Genomic DNA, 14,627 nt, shown 5'->3' on the forward strand with positions numbered 1-14,627 from the left:
ATATGGTCACACATGCATTGTACAATTTAAAGGCTTGGTAAATCTATGGTAAATCCTGTTGGAGATGAATGAAAATGCTTATCAGGTCAGCTGAAAAGCAGACGCAATTTTTAAAAACCTTCTTAACGCTAAGTGGCCAATAGTGGCAAATTCGCAGGGAAAGGGGATCTTTGGTTTTTGAGTTCTCATGTATTTATTGTTCTTCACACTTGATAAACCTTTTTAACAGTTCAATGAAAGGAGCAGTGAATTCTCCAGTAAGAAAGAGTATAGAGAACTGTCCCATTTGTTAACGAATCTTTCCATTCTTGTAAGAGATATTAAATTGCATTTTTTCTTCTTGCTTTCAAAAGTGGTGTCACGTGTCATAATGGGTGCAATTTTGGACAAAGTCAAGTTTGAATTTCTCCATGTTTAAAGGTTTTCAAACTCAAGGGATAAATCTCAGAAAGATAGTACTCCATCAGCTAAATTTTTCACAGCAGTGGTTAATCACTATTTATTGTGCATTCATCCAAGATCTAAGCCTTTCTCAGGAAAAAGAGGTGAAGAGAACTTATTAACATTTGCAAAGTCCTTTGAGAGATGTGTTACCAAAGTGTAAATTATATCCATGTTATTAACCCAGCCTCATTGAACATGAATAAATTACAAACAAATGAAAGTGCCTTTAGTGGAGCAACACTATTACACAAAAATAATTTAAAATATGAAATTAAAGTGTTTGAATTAATTTTAAATGCCATTGCTTGTTTTTCCTGAATCAGTGTTCAATTTTGAGGCAGCTGGGCAAAGAAAGGGACCCAATTTGGAAATATTCGCATTCTAACAGCCATGCTTCTCTCACCATGGATCAGAGCACTATAGACACTGCCTGAGATCTTACATATGTCAGAGGCAAACGTGGCCGTATTTTTTTGCATAGAAAAGAATATAAGCCATTGTATAGTTCTGAAATCATAATCAATGCTCCCATAAATTGCTAAATTAGAGGAAAGGTTTATATTCATGTTACTCAAAAAATGAATTTTCCACATCCAGTTGCTGAGTAATGGCTGTTTGTGCAATGTTTCCACTAAGATAAATGAAAGTTTTATTTTCCCTGCTACTTGTTTAAAACTCCTTTGCATTTTTACACAACAGCCCATTTTTCATTACCAGGAAAGGTATGCAATTTGAACCATGCTACTCTTAACTCACAGTAAATCAATATGTGTCATAAGAGCAGAAAAGAAAGTAATATCACTCGCTATCATTGGACCTTCCCTTAGAGCCAGTCCCAGAAGACACTGCCAGGTTGGGTTGCTATAGCAACCGAGCTGGTGTGGGCCTCTCTTGCTTGGTTTGTTACAGGGAATTGATCTTTACCACGCAGGTATAAACCTGAAGAATTCTTATGGTAAATAAGAAATTACAAAGAATCGATAACAAGGTGTTTGACCTTTCCATTGATCGGAGATGATCTAATTCAAAAGTAGTATTAAGAAGGTGGACTCCCTAAGATTTCAAATTCCTCTGCTGACTTCCAACTAAATTATTCATTGTCTTTTCTTTAGGATCCTTAAGTAGTCACAATTCTCAAAACGTTGGGGGTGGGGTAGGGAGGGTAATACCTTGCACCATTAGACTGCTAGCATGGAACCTCATCTGGTTTTACCCAACAGTGAAGGTCTACTATAAAAATGTCTTGAAATAGTATTAATCTACTTTAAAAAAAATATCTACAATTAGTAAGAAGATTCAACGAGACTCTATGGGTAATAGAGAAAAATTAAATTCTAACGTCTATGAAAAAGATACCAGGACAGATAATATATCTTAAAATATAGAGGGTTCTACTTCATTTGCCTATTAAACAACATAGGCCATATAAAGCATCTGGCTGGCATACAAGTAAGCACCTAATCCTAATAAACACTGTTAGGATTTTTTTTCACTATCATAATACACATTATACCTCTTTCTTTACAGTAGGCACTACTGATTATGCAATTGTAGTGACCTCTGCATTCAGAGTATTTTTTAAGTAAAAGTGATATAGAATACACCACTATGTGCTGAGCCTTAAATGTACTGTAAAAGGGGCAGGTCCTTTTTGGAAGATTAGCCTTGTGAATAAAATATCTGCATTTAAGGGACAGGCCCCAGGGAGGCAGCCTGGAGTGGAGTGTGTAATGTGTTCGGCAGTTGGGACTTCAGTTTGTTCATCATACTACTTACTCGAGACATTAAACTCTCTAAGACTTTGTATTTTCATCTGCAATGAAAAGATAAAGCAGTTTCAAAACGGGCTGTGAGGTGGAGAGAATCCAGTGAGACAATGCATAGAAAGCCCCCGGGGAAACGCTGGTACAAATGATACCTTTTACATGATTTTAATACTTTTCACATTTTAGCTGCCTTTCTTTTAAGGATTTTCCAGTCATTTCCTTGAATCATTGTTTCCAAATGGAAGTTGAAGGGCAAAATGGATATAAATGCAACGTTTCTTAGCAGTACTTTAAGACAGATGGGTTGTAAGTCTGGCAAAAGGTAAGAAACTTTCACTATAACTCTATGTTACAAATTATTTTTTTTAATCTGCTTCAATGGATAATGTTTTTCCCAAAGCATATTTCCATGGCCTCCTAGCTTAGGATGATGCTCTGGGGGGACAAAAATGGCAGGAGAGGGAACATTTCTATGCTCAGATGTACTTAGCCTTAGTACATCTCGCTCTAGGAATTAATAGGTCACATGAGCACATCCAACCCTCTGAGAAATCCCAGATAATCTCAGATAAAGAAATCAATGTTGCTCTGTGGTAAAGAGCACTGAGTGGGAGTTAGGCCTGTGAATGCTGCTTTTGCTGCTTATGAGCTTATCGCTTTGGGAAGTTATTCAACTTCCATGCTTCAGCTTCCTCATCTGTAAAATGGGAACGTGTCTACCTCACCCAATGGGAGGTTAAAATGAGATCTGCCCTGTGCCCAGACAGAGGCTAATAAAGTCAGTTCAATAAAAAGAGTTCTTAAAGAAGCCTATTTAAACTCTCTAGCATGATAACTGTTCTTCCCAAATAATCTCTCTGGATACCTTCGGGAACTATTATTCCTTGGAGCACACTCTGTACAATGTTAGGGTGGTGACAAACTGTAATTAAGTAAAAGACTATTCAGCATCTTAGTGGCCAAGTCAAGTAGCACAGAAAATCAGCTGCCTCACCATGTGATCCCACTGGCTTGCTATTTCTTGCCAGAAAGTCCTACTACCTGGACATTAGAGCAACTATGCTAAGTGTAAAGCTCCTGCCCCCTCGATGCTCTACTCATTAGAGCCATTTACATTTATTTCATGTATTAGCAGAGATCAGTTCATCATATTAGGCCATTTGCATGTCACTAAAAATTGAGCCATAAGGGAAAGGAATAAAAAAAGGATTAAAGGTTTAATAACAAGTTGAGAGAAAATTGAATATATGGCTTACTGATAGGGTTTGCAAAGAGAAGGGACATTATCCCGATGTTTGCTTGCTTCCTAGCATGAACCTGAAATAATTTGAGTCAATTTTCAAAATGGAGAGATAAAATAGTAAAAAAAAGATAAGAAAAGGTGAAAGCTTCATACAAGAAAACAATATGCTGCAAGTGCACAGCAAGATGCAAAGTCCTCCCTCATCTAAATAACACCACAATTCCAATAAACCTCCTGACCCTTTTCCAAAACATGGGAAGTTCAGCCAATGACCAGAAAAATGAGTCGTCAGCTAATTAGTCTGACACCTTTTAGAAGTGTCTTTATTTTCAGATTTGCAATTGTATCAAGTTGCTGGCTTTTCTTCTTTTAAATAGTTCATATTTTAATGTCATCATCAGAAATGAATGCAGAACAACAAAAAAAAAACAGCTCACTCATAATTCCATGCCCTCGGCAATTAAAAACTTTTTAATAATTATTTCTTTTCCCTTCAAGCCTTAATCATAATTATATATAATTTTTATAGAGAGATATTTTACATATAAATATAATTTAAAAGTCTAGCTTTTTCTACTTAACATTATATCTAATTTCCTCACAATGATACGTAGAAGTCTTTAAAATGATCATGTCTAGTATCTGAATGGTTACATTTTTCCAGGGTCAGACATGCAAATTATTTGGAATTGTGCTGTGGTACAACAACCTCTTCCTTCATATAGTTCTTCCCATCTTTTAGATTAGTGATTTCAAATTTCAGCACACATCAGAATTACCTGGATGGCTTGTTAATACACAGGTGGCTGGGCCTCAGGTGAGGCCCAAGAATTTGCAATTCCAACAAGTTCCCAGATGATGCCCATGGCTGCTTTTCTGGGAGATCACTTTTTTTTTTTTTTTAAATGTAATCTTTCTTTCTTTCTTTCTTCTTTCTTTCTTTCTTTCTTTCTTTCTTTCTTTCTTTCTTCCTTCCTTCCTTCCTTCCTTCCTTCCTTCCTTCCTTCCTTCCTTTCTTTCTTTCTTTCTTTCTTTCTTTCTTTCTTTCTTTCTTTCTTTCTTTTTTTAACTAAGCTCTATGCCCAGGATGGGCTTGAACTCATGACCCCATGGATCAAGAGTCACATGCTCTACCAACTGAGCCAGCCAGGTGTGCCTCAGGGAGATCACTTTAATTACTCTTATTTATATAGAATATTATCATCACTGAGTTGGGATTGACAAATCAAATAGTACTTTTTTATGGCATCTAAGACATATTTCTGAAAACCTGTCCTACAAGCTTATACAGATTTATATTGCCACCTGACTTGATATTCGAAAGCCTGGGTAGGAACCAACTAACTGAATGAAATAAAACAATAGAAAATTGGTACTTTTCTCCTCAAAATGACAACTTGAAGCCTCAGATCCATCGATTTATATTTCAAATATACATAGCATGGCTAAATGGTAAGATTCAAATATCTGTTACCATAGATATCAACGAAGACTGTTATCACCATTGTCCAATTTCAATAGTCACTGAAAACTAACTGAAATATTCATACCTTGGAGGAGAGTAAATGTGTATCTGCCCTGTGCAGAGGCAAATTCGCTGCACTTAGCTTGCTTGTCCACCAGACAGTTCAAAAACAGTGTCACTCACTGGAAGATGTAGGGCAAAAATCTGGCTTTAAGAAATAGTTTTCGAAAAGTTAGAAATAAGAGCATTCTGACTTTGGCAGGGGATTAGTAGTATGTTTGCCTAAAAGCCACAGTAAAAAAGCTCAGAGGTTCTCTCTTGTACGAAAAGATTCTTCATATTTGGGTAGAGATTAATCCCCCACCGTTAAATAGAGACATATGCATATAAATAAACATACCCACATAAGCATATGGACGTGTGTATATAAGTAAATATTAGATAGCCAGAGATGCAGAGTAGCTATTCACACACTGGTTTCTAGAAACCCACAGATAAAACATATGCTTAGCAAAGATATCTTCTGCAGAAAATGTCTTCTGGGCTCTTTCACTGTAATCTGCAAACATTCTTATATTTTTCACTTGGCATTGTATCTCTCTGAATGTATATTTAAAGAAAAACTGTGTCCAGATACATAATAATCATAAAACCATACATAAGTAAAGTGACTGGGTGTTGTCAACAAACCTTGAAATCTAGTCAGCAACGAACTTGTTAACTCTGGCTCGTGTTGAAAAGAGTAGATGTAGAGTAAAAATATGAGAATCTTTTAAGAATAAGGGAATCTTGTATTTATGACTTCCTACGGGATGGTTTTTACTGAGTTAGCATTTTGGTAATTCCGTTATCTTTAAGTAAGAGCTAAGTCAATAGTCCTAACAGCCTTAATTGACTCTAAATTGTTCTTTGCATGGACAGGTTCATTATGGCCATATGAACACACTGCTGCTCTCAGAATGGACAGAAAACTAGCAGATAAACGCTAATATAACATACCACGTATATTTCACTGTAGGTATGTTTTCTACGATAAAAATGCGTAATTGCATCTACTTATATTATGTAGTAAATATGGCCACACCTTGCATCCTCTAAAGAGACATGGCAAATTTTAAAATATGCAAATGTTAAAAACGTAAACTTAAGAAACACAGGACTGCGATGCAGAGACAGTGAGGTAGTCACTCCCCTTGTGTGTTTGAGATTCTGACTATAGGTACTTAGTACTTGAATTCAGGTGATCAGAGCAAACTAAAATTACAATATTAGCAGCAACAACCATGTGATCACTTGAAAACCAATACCTCTACGCATTTTTGAGTCATAACTGTCAGCTCCTTACAGTGAGTGCAGAATGACAAATATAGTCCAAGCCACAAATCAAAAAGTACTAGCCAAAGTGTATACGCATCAGTAAGGCTTTTTTAGCTTGTCCATTCAGTGTAGAAGAAGAAATAGGGAGATAACATGTAATGAAAGGTGCAGATGGTCTTCATGTGAAATTTCAGCTCCTAAACTCAATAGAATGGGAGGGAAAGGCCTTTAGGGCAAACACAGACAAGGAGAAGGACCTTTTAAAAATCAGTTTACTCATCAGGGTGGGAATGGAGCCCTAGCAAGCTGAAGGATAGGAATTTCAATGAATACATATTAATGGATATTTTCCTTTTTTGACAAATAGTTTTAGCTTCCAATTTATGCAGTGATAGTAAGTTTCCTTTTAAAAGGATCGAAAAAAAAAATGGGCTACTTTTAAAGTAAAACCTGTTGCAAAAAAAAACAAAAAACAAAAAACAAAACAAACAGTATAAATTATCTGTGGACAGTGTAAAAAGAGAAAGGGTTTAGTACAGGTCATTACTACACCATTCTACAGTACTTGTCATAGCTGAGTAATCCCATAACTTGCTGGGCCAATCAGGGAAGGATCATATTCCAGTTAATTCTCTTATTGCAGCTCACGTGGAACACCAGAAGCATGAAACTGAATGTGTGCAATATGTTATGCTGTGTTAACTGATATTAAATTCAAATGCTCTCACTCAGGACTTGGATGCAATTTTTTTCAGCAAAGCAAATCTCAATTCTTCTATAAACAATACATGAAAAGATTGCACCAAAAGGAAACCATCTTCTGAACAGAAAAACAGAACATCAAAAAATACCTTAATGTCCAATATGATATAAATTTATATTTTTCATAAATGTGGATATCAAATTCTCTGACCATTAACTAAATATGGAAGACCTGACACAAATAGCCATATGTGATATATATTCTTGCTTAAAGATATTAGATTACATTATAGGGAGAAGGATCTAATTTATTAATCATGTGCTTGTCAACACTTGTATTATAAAAATAAAAAGCAATAATTAAATAAATGAAGCCCTAGGTTTTGATTCTAGGCTCAATGGCCTAATATTCTCAAGAAGTCTGAGTCTCAAGAAAGGTTGATCTGAGAAAGATCAACCTAGTAAAATTCAAAAAATTTTAATACAATTATTATTTTTTAATGTACAAAAGCAAAAGAAGGTAGCTTGGCAAAAATAAACATATATTATTTTTGTAATAAAGACCAAGAGAATAATAAGCAAATACCAGGGCAACTCTCCATATTAGTGAGGCCATTCTTCTAGATTTTTTCTCAAACCCCTAATCATTATATATCATTATATTTTTCTCATTGTCATTCCACAGCAAAACAGCAATTACTACCTGGAAATTGTTTTAAAAATCAATAAACATGGCCCTAAAGTTATATTAAAAAAACAAAATGATCAACATTATTTTTGAAGGCAAATTACAGTCAAACTTTTCTTCAACTAACATGTTGTAGAACCTTAAAAATTTTGTCATATAAATAAGTGTCAGTGAAAAGTTGAAATTAAGACAACTTTACACTCATCATTGACTTTGAGTATTGTTCAGAATTTTCATTGATGGGGCAGCCCGGGTGGCGCAGCGGTTTAGCGCCGCCTGCAGCCCAGGGCGTGATCCTGGAGATCCGGGATCGAGTCCCACATCGGGCTCCCTGCATGGAGCCTGCTTCTCCCTCTGCCTGTGTCTCTGCCTCTCTCTCTCCTGTTCTGTATCTCTCATGATTAAATAAAATAAAATCTTTAAAAAAAAAAAGAATTTTCATTGATGGTACTTGCTGCACACATTCAATCTGCTCTACCAGATTAACAAGCAAGATATTTTAACTTATTCAAATGAGAGAATACAATTCCTTTGAATCATAAGCTGTTCTTCAGGAAATGACTAAGACTATGGTAGAAAATACTTATTAATTGCAGATTTCTAGGATTATATGAGTGCTATATTTTCATTTTCTTACGTTTGAAAAGAAGAAGCTTGGCCTCAGGAAATGTTACAAACTTATTTTGAGTTCAAATTATCTTGATTATTAGCAAAAAAAGGATCACAAGTGAAAAGTATGAAATGTTACTTTGAGCCACTAATAACCTAAAACTTCTTATGATATCTAGTCAGAGTTTTCATTAGTAAAGTGGACATTAATGACTGTAAATGATTGTAAAATGGACAGAGATCACCAGAACATTCATTGGCACACATCCATGCTTCATTATTCTAACCCAGAAAACGAAGTGAAAAATGGCAGTCACAACTTAACCATGCCTTTGTAATGAGTCTGCATTCTCACTCTGGTTCATGACCCAAGCTTCTTGAAAAAAAAAAAGCCTTTTCAAATAATTTCAAAGTTACCAGGATCAACAGGATGATCATTTCCCAAACTTGGGATATGGAAGACCCAGGAAGAAAACTCTTTCTGTTTCCCATGGGGTTTGGGGCCTTGGGGACAGGGCAAGGTGTCTAGTTCTTTTGAAACTAAATGCATAAACAAAAAAGGAATTTGGTTTCTCTTTTTCTCATTGCAGTTGATCTCTATGATCTGTTTGGCATGTGTGTTTGTATATGTGCAAAAAGAGAAAGACAGTTCTATTTATTTAGCCCTCAGTAATAATTATGTATAATATATTAACAAATGTTCATACCTCGTAACTTCAACTCCAACTGTAAGCAGCATAAGGGAAGTTCCTGCTTAGTGACGGGTCATATTTCCCCTATAATTCCCAACTCAAGTCCTGAATAGTCTCATAAGGCACAAGAGAACAAGTGAAAAGTAAAACTTTACCCTAATGAAGAGGATCTTTTCTCCCACTCGGTATCTTCCTTGAGAGAGCCTCTCCACACAGAATTTGTTTGGGCATTTGCAAGGAGGATCTTCAGAAATTCGCTTCACCTAAAAGAAAAGAGCAGACAAGTTCAATTTTCCTTAATCAGGTTCCATTTGGATTAATTTGTTCCATGGGATCAAAGGCCCCTGGACCATTAAATGCTTTTAAATTTGTTCTAGATCAAACTATGGACATGATATGAGCACAGAAATATCACATTCAATCCTAACTATGTAAAAGTCAGGCCCTGGGGGCATTTTCTGAAGGCCAATAACAGCACTAAGGCATAAGTTGGATGATGACAATAATAATAATGCTGGAGGATAATGATGAGCAAACCAATTGGCAGTATAGGAATAATGAGCTAGTTTCTCATTTGGGAAGAATTAAAAAGATCGTATACGTTGCGTTGCCAAGATAAATATCCTGAAAGCTAGAATAGAATGTATGTTAACAGGATACATTGTCCTCATTACAATGGTAGTGATATTAATCTTGCCATTTCTAAAATAAATGAGAATTAATTTTTCAAAAATGAGCCTACTATTTCATATTATTTTGAACTCTAAGATTTCCTTGAGGAAGTCATCTCTTCTTCACCCAGAGTCACCCAGCATTTCTCCCCATCTCAGTAAGTCTCACCTACCAAAACCTACTTCTGTGGCAATACCTTACAATGTACATGCTGTCTAGAATCCATGTGTGAATATTAGACTTCATTTCTATTTTATCCATCTCCTTACACCTTAAAAAATACATAATCTAAGGGAGATGCACACAATTCTTATAAATAGTTGTGGCTCTTGGAAGATCATGAGTAGTCCATGATTTTAGGAATAGGTTTATATTTATGTTTTCCTGGGTTGAGAAGCTACCATGTTGTATCTCACGACTGCCCTCTGTTCAACCAACCAACCAAACAAACCAGAACAATAATTCCCTGAGTCAAAGTTGCCATGGAAGAAAGATCTAATAATGCATAGCATGCATTTGAGAAGCGAGATCGAGTTAGTTGAGATTCTACAGGAATACGCTTGGGCTCCCCTCACTCAAATTCTTTTTACCGCAAATAAATGGTTCCTGGAGTTTTTTCATTAAAGAAACTCAAACAGTCCCTTGATTCAATGTCTGACTTCAATTAGTAAAAACCATTGGGAAGAGTGACACACGCACACACTTGCATGTTGATGTGAAGGACTCAAGCACCTTGGTTTCCCTAGAATAAGAGAGGTTTTAGAAAGAATGGATGCATAAGACACTAGAGGGAAAACCAGAAAGGACGGAGGAATTCGGAAGCAAAACTTACCTTAAGAACTAAACCATTAATGCCTCAGTGAAGACCAATAAAGAAGAACCAACACTACCGCTGAGGGAAAGAGAACCAATCTCAAGACGCAGATTGTCATCAGTCCTAGAATCCCTAATTCTTTCATTTTTTTTATTAAATATTTTATTCATTTATTTGAGAGCGAGAGAAAGCACACAAGCAGGGGGAGCAGGAAAGGGAGAAACAGGCTCCGGGAACCGGATGCAAGGTTCGATCCCAGGATCCTGGGACCATGACCTGAGCCCAAGGCAGATGCTTAACCGACGGAGTCCCCCAGGGGGACTAAAACATTTAAAAAATGTTTAATTTATACCATATCTTTTCACCACAATAAGGGCTTCCAGGAGAAAGGAAAGAAGAGAGAGAGGGCAGGAAGGGAGAGATGGAGAAGGACTTTCACCATCCAGCAGAAAATCAGATAGCTTCATAAAAACACTTGGCCCAAACTTTAGGAGAGCCGTGCTTGACACAGCTTCACTGCCACAGGGGAACTGGGCAAGATGGTAAATTGGTGTTCAAGTGGTTCCTCTGCCAGGACAAGACAATCATGATTATGTATGGAAAGTGGTTCCATCTTGAAGTGTCCTAGATGAAACCCAGAAACCACTGGCTGGCATCAAATGGAGTAAAAGACAAGAAACATATTCTCAAGTGACCTGCCCTTCTCCATTGCCTTCTGAGCTTTGAAATTGGACTCGTTTTTTTTTTTTTTTTTTAAATCAAGGGCTTTTTTGTAGTTGTGTGAGAGGTAGAGGCAGAAATAGAAGAGACAAGGCCAGACTGTGGGTAGTGGAAATATATTGTTAAGTCAACAGTGACCGATGACATCTGTGCTTCTTCTATTACCTTGGGACAAGTCAGCCTGGCAGGTGCTCTGGTTCTGGCCAGGAACTCAGCCAATTTTCTGCTGAAATAGGATTTCAAGAGGAGCTTGATTGCTCAGAATTATACTATCTTTCATCCCCAGACTGAGGAAGTTGGTGGAGAAGAGGAAGAAAGTAAGAATGGTTTCTTAGAACTGTATTCATTGCACTGTGTGGGAACGCGCTCACCGGGAGGGAAGGCAAACACAGAACTCAACACACCCCTATTTTATTTTTTTTTATTCACAGCTGATGCCCTCTATCAGGACATCTGGAGAATATATTAATCTGAATAGACACCACATTCACTGTGTTTCTTGGATGATATCTTGATTAAAGAAGGTGGCATGAATTATTGGCATAAAGGCTCATCTATTTTTTTTTCAATTTTTCACAATTCCCCTAAGAAAATGGGAGGATATATTGAAAGTTGCAAACTGGCAGTTATTGTTGAAACTGGAAAATGGAATATATCTTAGGTCAGCTTCTTTTTCTTTATTCTTTTGTCTTTTTCCCCCTTCTTCTTTTGCTCTCCCCCCTTATTCTCCTTTTCCTCCCTTCTTTTTTCTTTTTTTTTTTTTTGTGAAATAATAACTTTGCTAGAGTAAAAATATCCAATATATCCAATAGTATTAACTAACCACAGGGACTTTGCAAGCAATCCCTATCTTACACCCTATTTTTTATAATATTTTATTTATTTATTCATGAGAGACAGAGGTAGAGACATAGGCAGAGGGAGAAGCAGGCTCTATGCATGGAGCCTGACGTGGGACTCGATCCCAGGACCCCGGGGATCACGACCTGAGCCAAAGGCAGGTGCTCAACCACTGAGCCACCCAGGGGCCCCTCTTATACCCTATTCTACAGCACACACTGCAGCTTATGAATTTCAACTCCCCAAAAGCTGTATATGCCTCACAAGTAGTGAAACAGTTGCCATAGGGACTTTACTTTCTTATACTTGACATATGAAGCTCTGTTCTAAACCATGGGTGAGGCACAAATTATTTTTCTCTTTGTTCCACTGTCCCTGAAATAAAACATACCAATGAAAAAACTATCACTCAAACAGAATGTGGATATTAGGTGCAATTTTGCCAACATAGACTGAGGGAGACTACAAAAGACTGCTGTGGCTAAATAAATTTAGAAGATTTAAGATTAAATAAGATCCTCTCAGGGGCAACTGGGCGGCTCAGCAGTTGAGCATCTGCCTTGGGCTCAGGTCGTGAACCTGGGTCCTGGGATCAAGTCCCACATTGGGCCCCCTCCAGGGAGCCTGCTTCTCCCTCTGCCTGTGTCTCTGCCTCTCTCTCTGTATCTCTTGTGAATAAAACAATTCTTTAAAAAATAATAAAAAAGGGCAACCCGAGTGGCTCAGAGGTTTAGCACCACCTTCAGCCCAGGGCCTGATCCTGGAGTCCTGGGATCGAGTCCCACATCGGGCTCCCTGCAGGGAGCCTGCTTCTCCCTCTGCCAGTGTCTCTGCCTCTCTCTCTCTCTCTCTCTGTCTCTCATGAATAAATAAATAAAAATTAAAATTAAAACATTAAAAAAATAAACAAGATCCTCTCAGAGAACTCACTACTGTCTCTGATATGGCAAAGTGCATTGCCACATTCTAGTTAGGGACTATAGTAAGCTATATTTCTCAAACTAACATAACCATGGAATTCTTTTCCCCATGGGGCATCTGGCAGTGTGTCTGATTAAACATTATTTGAGAAATATGGATTTAAAGACTTTCCGAACATAGTATTCTAAGGTGTCAATAGTACAGACAAAACCCAGTTCATACATTTCCTACAATCGATTAAAACCCCTTAACTAAACAGATGGTTGTGTCCCCAAACTCCATTTGGTAAGCATTACAGGGGGTTTAAAGCCCTTGTGAAATCCCCTGCACTGTTTGCAGTGGAGAGAACAGGAGCTGGGGTAGAGGGAACAGCCGCAGAGCGACAGCGCTGCCATCCTGAAGGGAGTACCCAACTCATCACCTCCCCAGCTGCAGTACTGGCAAGACTCTCCCCAAATCCCTTCCACTCTTCGCACCACCTTCTCTCTCCCATCCTTTTACTCCCCTACTCGAGGATGAGGGGTGGCCACACGGGGGACAAGCTGGTGAAGAAAAGGACCCAGCTTCCTTCTAGCGACTGCACCTAGGTTCATGTGAACAGCTTCAAGTGGCAACCTCCGCACCCTCTGCAAAGCCACAACCTTTGAGCCACAGCCCCACTGAGTAGCACACATATTTGCAGAGCACACAGCTCTTCGCGACACATGGAAAAAGGCAGAAGCTTCTTAAAAACTTGTATCACCTATACGGGTAATTTATCCAGGATGCCTGGTGTTGGATAGACGCAGATGAAAAAAGATAAGATATGATCCTGTGATGGAGAACAGGCATTGATGCCCAAGAAAGCACGTACCTCATTAAATACCCACAAAACTTTGGGGGATCAAGAACTAGCTTGTTGGCTTTGCCTGGGATGAGAGACACTGACAAAACTTCACATAGGAGGCTGTGCAACCTGAGTTCTAAAAGGTGAAAGAGGGCTCATAGGAAAGTTCAAATGGTGAGTAAGCAGCAGTGTGATGAGGGAAGCCAGCGCGGAAAAGCCAGGGTTAGGATTACCCGAGAAACCTGGGATCGGCGTGGGTACATCACAGGCAAGAATAACTCCACGGGGTAAAAATTCAGGGAAGACAAAATGGGCCAGAACACGGAGGGCTTACGCAACACATAAATGAGCTTGGGCGTTACCCCGGAATGCTGCAGGGCACCCCTGTAAACATTTTGATCAAATCTGAGCTGCATCTTTTGGCTGACCATTCAGGTAGCAATAATGTTCCGGTGGGAGAATCTGAAGGACAAACAGTATCAAACAGCAGAAGGTGGTCTCATAATTTGCAAACTAAACAAAATAATAATAATAATAATAATAATAATAATAATAATAATAATAGTAATAATTTGAGGGGGCACCTGGGCGGTTCAATCGGTGAAGTGCAGAAGCATCCTGACTCTTGATTTCAACTCAGGTCATGATCTCAGGGTCGTGAGATCGAGCCCGGCCTCGGGCTCCAGGCTCAGCCCGGACTCTGCTTGTCCCTCTCTCTCCCTGCCTCTCTCTGCCTCTCCCTGGTGTGTGCTCTCTCTCTCTCTCTAAGATAAATAAATAAAAATAAAATCCTTAAAAAAATTTTTCATTTGATTCAGTAATTCATTCATTAAAAGGCTAAGGGGTGACATTGGCCAGAACTCTGCCTATAATGCACTGGAGAAAGTGAACGGAGGTGACAGCTAAGA

At 38.1% G+C, this 14,627-nt stretch overlaps 1 protein-coding gene across 13 annotated transcripts in view; it reads right to left on the reverse strand.

Moving 5' to 3' along the window:
* Positions 1–14,627, reverse strand: part of GAS2 (growth arrest specific 2) — a 150,657-nt gene that overhangs the window by 42,512 nt on the left and 93,518 nt on the right. For all 13 annotated transcript variants that reach the window (XM_072793759.1, XM_072793758.1, XM_072793757.1 and 10 more), the window contains one exon: positions 9,082–9,189. In XM_072793759.1, coding sequence (XP_072649860.1) covers positions 9,082–9,189 — 108 coding nt within the window. The remainder of the gene's footprint in view (positions 1–9,081; positions 9,190–14,627) is intronic.

This window comes from Canis lupus, chromosome 23 (genome assembly GCF_048164855.1).
Source record: "Canis lupus baileyi chromosome 23, mCanLup2.hap1, whole genome shotgun sequence".
Lineage (NCBI taxonomy): Eukaryota > Metazoa > Chordata > Mammalia > Carnivora > Canidae > Canis > Canis lupus.